General features: G+C 39.3%; 1 protein-coding gene across 3 annotated transcripts in view; it reads right to left on the bottom strand.

Moving 5' to 3' along the window:
- MAP2K5 (mitogen-activated protein kinase kinase 5) overlaps positions 1-14,756 on the bottom strand; it is a 238,893-nt gene that overhangs the window by 75,649 nt on the left and 148,488 nt on the right. For 2 of the 3 annotated variants that reach the window (XM_081134329.1, XM_081134331.1), the window contains exon 17: positions 1,460-1,489. The exons of the other annotated variant lie outside the window; for it this stretch is intronic. In XM_081134329.1, the coding sequence (XP_080990455.1) occupies positions 1,460-1,489 (30 nt within the window). The remainder of the gene's footprint in view (positions 1-1,459; positions 1,490-14,756) is intronic. 3 annotated transcript variants of the gene reach the window in all.

Below are 14,756 nucleotides of genomic sequence, written 5' to 3'. Positions count from 1 at the left end.
TTCTCCATCTTTGGCATTTTTATTAGATTACTTAAAGATTTCTACTATGACTTATTTGAGAGATATAGTGCACATGACCTCTTGTCCTGATTTATGAAATTTTAGGGGATTTCACAAATTGGTCAAACAGTGAATTGTTTAAAAATTACCAACAGAATAAAAGGCTTACCGAGACAAATATTCTAATGAGCTATAAATCCTGAAAATGTGATTTTAATTTGATGGGTTACCTAGAGCTAAGCAGCCAGGCTGTATACACTAAAATCTCACTAAACGCTAGCAGGCATGCCAAGCAATCACTACATTTTAGACTTTGTCTTTAAAGAAAAGATTATGTTTAAACAAAGAAGCCTGCAAATTTGGTGAGACTAACACTCTTGAACCTAACAACTTGGGGAATTTCTCTTCTACTTATCTGATGGCTTTAACTGTAAAAGAAAAAGAATACAAAACAGGCATTTCAGTGAGTGAAAGGTCTTTAAATGTCCACATGGGTGCCAGGAGAATTTGCTTAAAACCCGCTTAAAAAGATGGTAGAGAGAATGAATCCCATCCTATTATTCAATAACCATGTTTGTGATGCATCTGCATAATCTAACCATGCATAAATTAGTATGTGTAATACAACACTTATTTGCATAATAATAGCAAGTTAATAGATGCTTAAAGAGCAGAGACCAACACCACCTTTAAATCAGACATGCCTCCAGGCACTTTGGTCTGTACAGACCAAGATGCCAGGAAAACAGTGAGCATCAACCAGAGGAAAACAGTCAAACCATTCATTTTTCATCCCTCTGGACATTTCACTTATTTCTCCACACACACTGGGGAATCATTTTCAAACCACAAAACAGCTTTATATTTTAAGTGCTAGCACTCATCTATAATAAAAATCTTAAAGAAATTACAAAGGTTATCACCAGCAATGGTAATATAATGGATTGTCTGCTTCCTTACAAATGTGGATAGAAAGGGACATACTTTTTAAAAAGAATATGTTCAAAAATCACACCCACATAAAATTGGGGGCCCATCTATTTGTTTATAAAAAATAATGACCTATTTATATATTTTTACCCTTCATCTCAATCCTTTAATTCAAATAATTTTAATGAATCCAAGAGCTCAAACAGTGTATCAAGAAAAGGCTGTGCCTCTCCCCAACCTCGATCTGAGCACACGGTACTGGGTTAGGATAAGGGAAAAACATCACCAATGTCACACAAAGGAAGAGCGCGGTGATGGCTTTCAACCTTTAACAAAGAGGGGAAAAATCTGGAGTTTAAAAAAATCAAAAATCAATAGAGACTTCTAAATGACTCCTTTAAGATATCACTTTTCAATTTAACAGGACAGATTTATTTGTATGTGGCTCAAATGTTCACAATTGCTCCCTGCACCTTCATACATAGGAATGAATGTCACAGTAGCAAACGGCAGTAATGAACAATCTTACCTGAGGATATGGAAACCTCCCAAGAGCAAGCTGGGAAAGGAAATAATATTTGTCTAGTTATAGATTTGCATGCAGGGCAGATCTCCTTAAGACAGACAAGTACTAAATTTCAGAATTGCATCCAGCAAATATAAAAAGCTCACCACCTCAAATGCATGAACTAAACCATTACTGTAATTACATTAAGAGTTATATTTAGAATGGACATTTTCAATGGACAATGTTACATCCCTAATAAAATATTCAAATTTTAACACTAAACATTATCATTACTGGATGAAAGGTGAAAGGGTTAGCCAAAGGACATATATGCATAACCCACAGACAGACAACAGTGTGGTGATGGCCAGAGGGAAAGGGGGGCTGGGGCGGGGGCTGGGGCTGGGTGGAAGGGGGACGGGGGCTGGGTAGATGTGGGCAAAGGAGGGGAAAATGGGGATATCTGTAATAGTATCAACAACAAAAATAAACTTAAATAATCAGTATGTAAATAAAAACAGGATACAAAGTAATATCTTATTAAGTTAGCAAAGTGTTTATTTTTAATGAGCATATTTAATGCTATAAAAATTACCCCTATGTGGCTTCTCTTAGGAATATTCTCAGCTATAAGGGCATTATTCATTTATACATGTGTGTGACAATTTATTCTAGACAAATACAAATAAAGGATTTTAGGCCTGAGGATGGGGCACATTATGCAGTTGCAAAACGTTACTACTATTTTTTTAAAGTAAGTTATGGCCCGGCTGGGCGTGGCTCAGCAGTTAAGCAGCAACCTAGGATCCAGGCGATCGGGGTTTGATTCCCGGTCAGGACACATGCCCGGGTTGTGGGCTCAATCAATGACTCTCTCATCATTAATGTTTCTATTTCTCTCTCTCCCTCTCCTTTCCTCTCTCTGAAATCAATAAAGGTATATTTAAAAAAATAATAATAATTAACAACAACAAAAAATAAAGTAAGTTATGGTATGTTTAGTAACTTTGATCTCTTACTTTATATCAATCCTATTATTTGCCCAATCATTTTGTTTTTACAGGTGAGGATCCAAAGACCAAAATAAAGTGACTGGTCTAGAAACACACAGCAGTTTACAAATCAAGCAGAACTGTGGAAGTTCTAAGGATTCACTTTTACAATTTCACACTTAGACCTATAGTTCTGACTTCACAGTCTCAAAATGGCTATTTTCCCACTAGTAGTAGCTCTTTTCTTCTAACTACCGATAGAACATGGATGAAAAAACTGACAAGTAGATGGAAATAATGGCAAGATTTTCCATTTCATGTTTACTTTCCCATTTCCTACAACCTTTCTTATCTGTACACTTGTAATTAAAACTCTATAGCTGTGGGCTAGGAACAAGTATATTATTGTATTGTGTGTTTACCACCCCGAGTCAAGTCTCCTTCCATCACCATTCACCCCCCCTTTGCCCTCCCCCCCCTTCCCCTCTGGTAATCACCACACTGTTGTCTGTCTGAGGTTTTTTCTTCGCTTAATTCCTTCACCGTTTCCACCCAGCTCCCCAACTCCAACCCCCCACCCCAGCCCTCTGGCAGCTATCAGTCTGTTCTCTGTACCTATAAGTCTGTTTCTATTTTGTCTGTTAGTTTATTTTGTTCATTAGATTCCACATATACATGAAATCATATGGTACTTGTCTTTCTCTGACTGGATTATTTCATTCAGCATGATACTCTCCAGGTCCATCAATGCTCCTTGCCAAAAGTAAGAGTTCCTTCATTCTTAACAGCCGAGTAGTATTCCATTGTGTAAATGCCCCACAGCTTTTTTTTTTACCCACTCATCTACTGATGGGCACTTGGGCTGCTTCCAAGTCTTGGTTATTGTAAATAACACTGCAGTGAACACAGGGGTGCACCCAACTCCACTTTCAAAGAATAAATATTTTGTTCTTTACTAAGGATAGACACGAAAGTGCTGAGATTAATTTTCAAAGTTCTAAAACCAGTTTGAGCAACAACAATGTAATAAGAATAAACCATAGAACCATGTCGGGTGACTGCTTTGAAAGGGCCAAGACTCACTTGGATGTATATATATTTATGGAACACCTGATAAGTTTTAATACCTTGTACTCATTTCTTGGATATTCAGAGTTCGTTGACTTTCAAGATAGAAAGTTATATTATTTCATTTAGTGGCTATCATTAATCCCTTCAAGTATAAATAACAAAAACAGCACAAGATGCAGGGAAGAGAAAGTGAATGTTAACTAAACTCCGTTTCGGTTCTGTGTGATTATGTCTGTTGTCTGTACACGGCTATTACTTAGGAAGGGGAGGGACTCCGCTCTCCACTGTTCCCACTCCCCCCCGCCTAACAGAGGCCACGGATTTGCTTTATTTTGTAAGTATGGTGTTTCTGGCTAAAGAGAGTGCCCACTGATTCAAGAGGAGTCACTGGGGTCTCCTGTGGTGGCGACGGGCGGGCCAGGCACTTGAGTCAATCAGGACTGAACTCACAGGCAGTGGCCGCTCACTAAAAGCTGCCACCTATCATTACACTGGTCTGTGGATTATGAGTTTCTCATATTCTTACATTTGGAATTAGAAAACTACCAAGAGGAGGTTCTCTCATTTAAAAAGCTCGCCCGGCCGGGCATGGCTCAGCGGTTAAGCGTCGACCTAGGATCCAGGCGATCAGGGTTTGACTCCCGGTCAGGGCACATGCCCGGGTTGCGGGCTGCAGCCGATCAATGGCTCTCTCATCATTGATGTTTCTAGCTCTCTTTCTACCTCTCCTTTCCTCTCTCTGAAATCAATAAAGATATATTTAAAAAAAAAAAAAAAAAAAAAGCTGACAGCTTCCTAAATACTGGAAAGCATTTAGAACATTCCATCTCAAGCCTTCCTACGGATGCTCTGCCACTTACCTGGGTACATGTTGAACACTGTCATTAGGGTCTATGGAAGAACTCTGCCCATATGGCTTACTAGCAGAAGAAACAGGCCCACTACACATACAGTTAAGATCTAAACTAGCTGGTAGGTGCCAGACTGGCCACTGGTTCTTACAGTTTAAGAAACTAAGCAATAATAAATGGAAGGCTTAAGAAAAAAAGAGTGGGATATGGTGAAAAATGTGATTTTTTCCCCATTTCAACACAAAGCCTCAAATTTTCAAGTCATCACTGTTCTATGGAGAGGCCAGGCTATGGCCGACCTGTGAACATGTCCTCGTCTGCTTGGGTCCCACTATCACAACCGGTACAAGGTCACAAGGATGGTCGATGCCACTCATTTACTCTGTAAGACACCACCACGCAGGAGGACACAGGAGATTCAGTGCAGGCTGGTCAGCTGGCAGCCTCTTGGCGCCAGGCTGCTTGGAAAAAGGTGACAGCGCTTGAACTAGTTCTTGGGACTGACTTTACTCTGTGTGCACTTTACTGACATCCCACGGAACCTCAGTCCTACTTGTCAACTACCGTCCTTGGAGAACCTCTAAGACATCTTGCAGGTCTAACCTCTTTTGAGTAGGAGGACAGAGAATGGTTCCTTGTCCTTGACCAGAGCAGCACAACCACCATTTCCTCTCTCACCGAGTGTCACACTGGGCTGCTCCAGCACAGGCCAAGGATTCCAATTCTGCACCAGTGAGAATGGGCAGAGGCACCAAAAGCAGTCATTTCAAGGCCCTAGAGGGGAGCTGCCTCCCCTGCATGTCCCTGTCGTTCCAGGTTTAATGCAGCTGCAGTGTTTAGGTTACACACTATTTGTCTTGTGGCAAAATAGAAGGAAATATATAGCCAGGCGCTACAACCCTTTTATCCAGTTCAATTAGGAGATGGTAAAAAAGGAAAAGAGTTCTTAGCAGATCTGACTGCAGGGAAAACAGGTTCTACATGGAGCCCTTATGGGGAAGACGGAGCACACAGGCGATGACTGAGCGTTTCAGAGACAGGCGGACTGGGGGCCATTCTGTATCTTTTACCCCTACTGGTCTATTAATCTACTTGCATTTCCCCAGTTTTTATTGTCAAGGTATTATAAATTAGGAAACTTACAAAAGAGACTATGTAATCTTCTCTGAAATGGCCTGCAGATATGTCACTGTACTAAATGTGTTTCAGATTTAATGAAGCTTTAATGTCCTTTTTAATTTTGCCTGTTTCTGTATCACCAGGGGTCGGGCAAGGCAATCAGCACTCAAGAGGGTGGTTTGGTTTAAAACTAGGGAAAAACTCATTTGCTTATGAGTTGCACTGTATTTTCTTAATTAAATTTACTGAGTAAAATGGTTTAAGTTCAGCCAACCAATGACCTTTGTATGTAGATTTAGATTTATAAATAGGTTAACAGTTAAAGGAAAAAAAAAAAAAGAACCACAACAAAGCAAACAGATTAGAGTTAAGCCAATAGAAATCTTTGCTCTCTTTATCATCTTTACAAATGAAGCATTTAAATATAGGCAGCTTAAGTCCAGTTAAAAAAAAAGTATATTGAAAAATGTGGATTCACATAAGCGCCAGCAATTCATCAAACGACCCTCACATCCTTTTCATTTCCAGGAGTGGACAGGCTCACATTGTAAAAGATTTGTAAAAGCTTTATTTATATTTGGGGTGGTGGTGGAGGTAGACATAGGGGAGGGAGCAGATTCTATTTAATGTTAAATTAAACAGTGCACTTTAAGTCCAAACGCTTAAGATTTAGCAAACTGCTAAATACTCTGTTCCTTGTGGGAGATTTACTATGTAAAAGGCAGAAAAAGAATGCTCTGAAACATTTACCATTTGGGAATACATTTAAGTAACAGTAAACCACTAACATTTCACTGTAAAACTAGGACTGTGTCATCTTATTGATCTTTGATTTGTCCAACCATAACTTAGGAAATACTCTTGAGTTAGTAGCATTTGAATACGTTTGGATTTTCTAATTAAACTAGCAAATGTATGTGTGAGGGTGTGACCATAACATTTCCCAAATACATAACAATGCATGATTGAAACTTTTGTATGTTAACAAGAAGTTAGGATGAACACATTTAGTTACAAAGCAACAAAAATGGCTTCTCTTAGTAATAAGAATAATTATCACCATGAAGTCATAAATCATAAAGAGAAAACATACATTGTAGCCAGAAAGTAAATGCAGGACACAAATTCAGAAATTCAGGGTATGTTTTTGGTGATCATCTCCCATTTATAATATCAACAATGTGGGAGTTTTAAATTTATAGTTATGCTTAAGAGTACTGAATTTTTTTATTCTTAATTTAGGCATATTCTATGTTTCTCGGCATAACTGCAAATTGAAAATAAGCATCTTCAGTATAGCCGATGATCTGACTGAAGGAGGACTTTAAAGTCTGAAATGTTCTAAAATTTGTTCTTAATTACCTTGTGTACATTTCACACAATTAAATTTCCATCTGAGGACTTTGCATTTAGATTGTGCATTGCAGTTAAACCTTCATATTATAGAAATGCAGCAGCTACTTTGGAACATTCAGACACAAGGAAACTTAAAAAAATCAGACTTAACTACTGGATTACATAAAATTCCCTAGGTGAGATTTCATCCCAAGACCAATTTTCACAGTCTTAGAGAGAGAGTAAATCAACTGCAACTATGCTGGTGAAGAACCATAATAAATATTAAATACCTCAAAATCCACCCTAAGATTTTACTCTTCTTCCCATGTATCAATCTTACTGTCCTCTTACTGAATGGTTTAAAAACAATCCAAAGGATATAACAGCAATTCACCAGCGTGAAAGTGCTTCGGAGGTTAAACTGACAACAAAGAACACAGAAACACAAAGCGTCTTGAAGTAGGGTTTCAATTAAATGTGGGGGCTTTAGTAATGCAGGACCAAAAAAAAAGAGTTACAAATTAATTTAATCTTCTGCCTATAGTTTGCAGCTGCACTCCAAAGTGTCTAGGGCTTAAGAACAAAGCCTTGAAAGGCCTCGGAGTGAGAAAAGCTTCAATTTTTAATGTATAACGCCATTAGCTGATAACTTGTGGAATCTGCAACCCCTGCGGAGGGGCATAAGTGCGAGTAACAGAGACTGATGAAGTGACATATTTGTTCATGTCTAGAACTATGAGGAAGAGGGTTATTACTAACACCATCAGGCCCAACAGAAATATGCCCTAATAACCTTTGGGACCTCCACGTTATCAGTTCTCACTACATCAAATATATTAAAATCAAAACCTAATTCACTTTAATTAAAGACAATCAGTTTGTTTTACTATTATTATTTTAACTTGTATGATAATACGTTGCAAATTAAAGATGTGATAATAAATACAACAAAAGCACCAAACTGGGTATACCTTTCCACCCATGCTTGGTGCAATTAGCTTATCACTGGTTTCTATTTAAGGAAATTCAAGGACGCCATCATTAAAAGTGGTTCAGAAACATTTTAGTCTAACAAGAATACAGTGAAACCATGCATGTCTTTTCCTTATTCAATTTATACTTCTTTTCACATACCACTTTCCTATAAACTCTCAGGATTTCTTTAGCACAAACAGAATTATGGCCCAGTGGAGGCACCAGAAGTTTAATTAACTTGTCCAAAGTCATACTGTAGGTTGGTGGCAAAGCTTGTTAGATTACTAGGAACTCTGGGTTCTACAGATGTTTTGGCAATGGCAAAGGGCCCTGCCTGCAAAGGCCCAGATCTCTAGTGCAGTGGGTGAACCACGGCAAATAACTAATTATGCCTGTGCAAAAAGTGCCAAGTGCTCCTGAGAGCTCGAAAATACCATTTTCTTTGTGTAGAAAGAGCCTAAATGTGAGGTTCCCACCAGGAGAGCCTCTTAGTACGTGCCAATATTTTAAAAAGAACTACTCATCCTCAGTAGTCCACTGATAAAAAGAAAATTTATTTTAACTTAAGGAGCCTAAACACAGTAGCACAATGAAATCAATGAAGCAACTTTCCATCATTCAGAAGGCCCTTCATTCTATTCTACAGATTACTACTAATAATAATGGACGAAAGACAGCATTTCAAATAAATGTTTCTAATAGTTTTGGTTTTTTTAAATTTAGAAGTGGGCTTATTACAAAGGGTACTTAAATGAGAAGAGGGCAACAGTATTTCAGAAGTACGATATCCTAATGCTGTTTCTTTAATTGCTTTATTTGTTTCACTGTTAAAAATGATTGCTTGCTGTAGCCTAACCATGAATGCTGAAAAGCATGATACATTGAGGTCTCAACCTGGGCAAACTGTACCTAAACTTACACTTTATTGCAGCTTAGTTCACAATCTTCACCTAATATAGGGTTATATCCCAGTGCAGCAGAAGGATAAATCATCCTGGAATATTACTCCGGCAAAGTTTAGCTGTGACTGGAGCATATGTGCTGTCGAGCCACTGAAGCAAAGGCCCATAAAATACACTAATTACTGGAAGTTATGGTCACTGAGTGATTGATAGCGCTCTGCAAGGCAACTTCCTCATTTTCAGCTCTTCTGACGGGGCTCATCCGCCACACGGCAATTATTAATTCATGACCCACCCCTCAGGCACTAGTACCTTTACTTCTAATTCTCCTGCTACCAAACTACTGCTACAGCTGGACACTGTCTTTCTTCATTTTGATGGCTGGGTAAGGATGATAAAAAGTAGATTTCATGCTAAACGCTATTGTTTGAATCTTTAAACGTTGCTTGGTCTTTCTAACCCTGCTGTCCCGAAACACATAATTCTCCTTTCTCTCCCATAATGCTATTACACTTGCACTGCTTTCTTTTCTTCTTAAAAACAAGTATGTGTATGCACATATATGCATGTGTATATATATGTATGTGTGTGTATATGTCAATCTATCTATATTATATTCAACCAAAAACTCTGACTGAATTGTTTTTGGTTGAACAGTGTGGTTTAAATGCAATATAACTTCATCTAGGCCACAATAAATACGAGGCAGCTAACTGATTAAACATAAAAATGGAACCCCCCCCTCCATTTAAAGAGACCCACTTTGTCAAAAGCTTTGAAGACACTCTAATTGTTCCAAGTTGATTTCATTAGTAGCTCTGCCCAGAGCTGTGCTAATTAAAATATCTGCGTATATAACGAAATCTCCAAAAGTGACTTAAAAACAATGCAAAGGTCCTTTTATGATGGTGTTCTGTGCACTGAAGATAAAGACAAAGTTCAGTCATAATAGATGGAAGCAAACATTCTACTTTTCTAACAGAAAAATGGATGTTCTTCAAATTTTTGCTCACCTCAAAATGCAATACTGAGGCTAGTTTCCCTATCTGGAATCTGAGCTGGTGTAACAGATGGAAAGATGGAACTCCAAGCTACCTATCCATCTTTCAGGACTTGGTTCAAATTCTTCCTCCTCTTCTGTTCGGAGTTAGTCCCAGAAAACAATTTTGAGAACAAAATTCATACCACTGTCTGTCTATACCACTCACCGGGCAGCATATCACATCCCACACCTGGAGACAGTTCCTAGTGTTCTACAACCCCATGTCTCTAATGCCAGGTAAATTATAACTTGTTGAAGGGCAAACTCTAAGTCATAAACTACTATATATTCTCCATGACACCAGTAGTAGTATTCTGCAGTGGGTCAATACGAAGCATTTGTTGATTACGGTAACACCCCTACAACGTGGACAACCTGGTGGTGCAGAGCTTGATTGTTTCTGCTACAATGCTTTAATGAACACAGTATACACTCTCTTCAGTATTAGAGGTTGATAGTCTTATCTAGCAAGGCCCTCTTACACATCACTGCTTGGAATAATCACTTTCACATATTTAAGCATTATGATTAATTTAGGTGGCTTATTTCTTATTAAAGACTAAAGGGTTGTAAGAAGGGAAAAGATTAGTTAACTGCCCCCAAATCCATCTCATATGTTTAATAACCATTGTGATCTTCATGGTAAGAATTAAATGACACTCTTTCAATGTGTTTGTAATTCTGACCTGTGTCCTCAGACGGTGGGCAGCTTTAATCATAATCGTCCTTAGAGACCTAGCTTAGCAGGGTTGTGGGATGTGTCTCCATTTCAACTGCTCCCTGGAGTCATGCAGCTGTGGGTACCTGAGAAAACATCAGTGCTAGGGTACACAGGGTAGAGGCTATTGAGCTCAACCTAGTCTACACTTCTAGTTCTAGACATTTCAAAGTTAAGGGAGTATAATCAGGTAATTTCATACTCCTGGCCTCTGTATGTGTTGCTGCTTGAGAGAGAGAGAGGCCATCCCCATCAATGTGCCAGGTATGCAGGTGAAGTCATCTTGGATCTTCTATTCTTACCCACTGACTGCACCCTCACCAGAGGTCCTGTGGATGTTATGTGGACTGGCTGAGCCCTGCTAGGATTCCTGACCTATAGAATCCTAAGTAAACAAATGGTTGTTATTTAAACCACTAATGATGGGCAGTTTATTAAGAGTAACAGATAACTGGAATGCATTCTTTGACACTGATTCAGTCCCCCCTCTCAACAGCCAGTCCTACCCACTTCTATCTGTTGCACTTTTACTTACCTTCCTCCCTACTGGTCAAGGAGCTTCCAAGGGCAATGTCTGTATCTTTACTGCCAATACAGGGCAGCACTACATAATGTTTACATGGAGTCTCACCTACCTACTTTTTTGTTTTTATTACAGCAGAAGTACTGGAGATTAGGTGTTGTTGTTTTTTTTATAAAATATACCTTTATTGATTTCAGAGAGAGGAAAGGAGAGGGAGAGAGAGAGAGAGAAACCTCAATGATGAGAGAGTCATTGATTGGCTGCCTCCTTCACGCCCCCGACTGGGGATCGAGCCCGCAACCCGGGCATGTGCCCTGACCGGGAATTGAACCCCAATTGCCTGGATCCTAGGTTGATGCGCAACCGCTGAGCCACGCCCGGCCGGGGCAGGTAAATTTTTGTATTAAAAAAAATAAACTAGACTTTAGTCTCTGAAAAAGAACAGCAATTGTATATTTTGAAATATGGCAGACCTGAACCAGATATAGGGATAGAGTAGGTAGGAGCTATAGGGATAGAGTAGGTAGTCATCCTGTAAAAAGCAGTCTTGACTAGAGAGCAGAGTCCTGATAAACCAGCGCTTTCCTTTCTCTAACTTCCTGCTCATTTACATTTATCATTCATATTTTTTTTTCAAACTATTTGACCTACTTTTTTCCTACAGCGTAACAGAAGAAGTAGACTTTAATCCAGAGCCAGGAAAAGTGACTGCTGCGACCTGGTCTAGTCACTTAGACTTTCTGGAAAAGTCTGTTAATTTCTCTGGACCTCAGTTTCCTTATCTGAAAAATGGGAGCACTGGTGCTCATACAGTAGAACAATTTTGAGTGCCTTAAATTACTGATTTTTCAGTCATTTCCCATCACAGTGGGAAGAAGCTTCAATGAGCGAATGAGTATCAAGTGGCTTTGTTAAGTGTTATATACACATAAAATGTTATGTTGCTGTCATTCTTGTTAGAATGACAATGAGCAAGATGCCAACAGCTAGGAATAAGAGGGAAGAGCACTGGGCTTCACGTAAGTCCCAGATTCCAGGCTCTTCTGTTCAGCAGTAGCTGTGTGCTGTAACCCTGGGCACATTCCCTTCCTTCTCTGGACCAAGAGGAGGGGTCTAACTGAACAAGTTCTAAACTCTCTCTGCTAGTTAAAAACCATTCTAATCTCTAAATACAAAATAAGGTACATAAGAGAATTTTCCAAGTTAATGCTATAAAAATATTAAAGTTATTATCCAGTTCAGAATCAAAGTATGTAATACGGCCTGTAGGATCTTTGTCACTGAATTTGAGTGTTGACGGAATTCTAGGAGCAGTGGTTTATAGCACTGGGTATCTCAAAGGTAGCAGCGGTGCTTCCCCAAATCATCACACTCAGAATTTCCGAGTTGACAGATATCACTAGAAAACTGGCCTCTTCTTATCTTTTAGGTCTCGACTCAGAAGTAACTCCACGTCAATCAGTTACCCCTACGAGATAACACTGTTTCTGTCTAACAAGTTGTTATTGTCAAGCACCCTTCTTTAAAACGTAGGCTCCCTGAAAGCAGGTATTTTCTCAGATTCATTCACAACAGTGCCTCCAAGTGACTAGCACAGTGCCTGCCACATAATAGTCACTCAACAAACATTTTCCAAGTGACTAACAAATAAATGAATGCATCTTGTCTAATCGTATAGCTGTCTCTTCTACAAAGCATTTTTCCCCCCTAAAACAAAACAAAAATCCTGAGAAAAGTGGTTATTCAGTCACTACTTAAATGCTCTCCAGGGATGGGACACTTTTACATCTAAAAGCAATGACTCCACTGTGGAGAGGAGGAAGGGTACAAGGACCTATCCATTAGAAAATTCTCTACACTGAACAGAAAACCCCGGGAATTTGTTGTCATCGTTAGCTTCAGAAAGTTCAGCTTGCCTCTTCTCTGATGACAGTCCTTCGAACATCTGAATGTGGGTTGCCAAATGCTTGCTTTGTCTTCTCTTTATTTCTTTATTCATATCAACATTGTTGATTTAATGGTGTTTTTTTAAAGTCCAAATTGTGTGTCTGAGAGCACACACAATTTGAACATATGTTGTTGGAAAAACTTTAAAATCAGCCTGAAATCCATCAAAATAAAAAAATGCTTAGCTGGGACTGCTAGCACCTGTTCCGTCTTGTTTTGTCAATCTCATGGTTGTTGATGATCGATCTGAGCACAAAGCAAGCTCCACAATGCCGCATTCAGCGGGAAGCTCTTCGCCGCGCGCTCAGTTTCGCTCTCACTGCGATCCCTGACAACCCTGGAAAATGTGGGGTTAGGCACGGTAATCTGAGACAGCTGGATCCCTTCACAAACCCTGCAAAGGGCTGAACTAGTCAATCCATCAGACGCCAGAGGTCATTTTAACAGCTCCTTCTTGTGATAAGTTACAAAAATTTTTTGACAAAAAAAAATAACAGAAAAAATGAAGTTAAGAAAGAAGTACAGAAGGGAGTAAGAGTAGAGCAATGAGTGACAGAAACTGTTACATGCTGTTTTTCTCAGCATTCTTCAGTGAAGGAAAGGAGGCCCATGACCAGAACTCTAGAGTCACACTCCTGCCCACTTTCCTACCCAGTCTTCCATGGAAATTTCCTTGGCGTTTGGACCCTTTCAACTTTGATCCTTTTGCCTTCTGAGGGTTTTCAGCAGAAACTACTGATCAACAGGTAAGACGTTTCACTAGGTGGAGCAGCAAACTGAACATATTATAAGAAGATTCAATTTCCATTCATGATCTTGACAATAATTGTAAAAAGGAAGAGGGGAAAATATCAGTATTTAAGTGACTCACACCAAATGCCAAGTTTTTATGGTCTAGAGAAGCTGACAGCAGCTGCCCATAGGGCATCCAGAGCCATCCGTCACCCCTCAGCCCAGGCTCCTAATCACCAAGGGCTAGTGAGGCAAACAAAGGCGCAGCTGAAGACCACTTGAGACAGCTGTGTCTCTGGTGTTTATTGTAGGGAGGGGGGAATGGGTTCTTTCCTATATGTATTTAGAGGCAGGAACCAAGTCTAGATAACGATCCATAATTCTTGTCACCTGGTAAACACCCACTACACAGATGATATTATTTCAAAGAGAAGCTTACTTCTCAAAGTAACCTTATGGGGTTGTTAATCTTAAATGAAAGTGTTTATAAAAGAGCCGAGAACAATGAAGGTGCCCACTTTAAACAATAAGGGTTTACTGTTATTGTTTATCACTGCCTCTCTCGTTACATTGTAGGTTCAACAAAAAAGGGGACCATGCCTATTTTAGTTACTACTGTATCCCCAGCACTCCGTAAAGTGTTTGGCACATAAAATATGAATAACCCATGGACACAGACAATGGTGTGGTGAAGGGCTGGGGGTGGGTATGGGGTAGAAGGGGTCAATGGGGAAAAAAGGGGATATCTGTAATACTTTCAACAATAAAAATAAATTAAAAAAGTCTATATAAAATCTGAGATGCATATGATTAAAGGTCTGTAAAAAAAAGTGCTCAATAAGTATTTGAGGAATAAATTAATTCTAATGTTATCTTCATTTTATAGATAAGAAGCTGACACTTGGAGTGGCAAAATGACTTGACCAAGATCACACTGATTGTAAGTGGTGGCACCAACATACTGGTTAGTCCAAAGTCTGAGCATTTAAACAGTTCAAGAATTAGGATGATAGCCCTTGAATCTGGATATGGTATCACAGGAAAACATTACATACTCTTCATCAAATTTCTCCAGAAGCTTCTGTCAAGGATGCTGGGCTGGGTGATC

The sequence above is a fragment of the Miniopterus schreibersii genome (assembly GCF_964146895.1).
Source record: "Miniopterus schreibersii genome assembly, chromosome: 1".
Classification (NCBI taxonomy): domain Eukaryota; kingdom Metazoa; phylum Chordata; class Mammalia; order Chiroptera; family Miniopteridae; genus Miniopterus; species Miniopterus schreibersii.
Note: the sequence above shows the minus strand (reverse complement) of the source record. Positions and strands in the feature narration are given on the sequence as shown.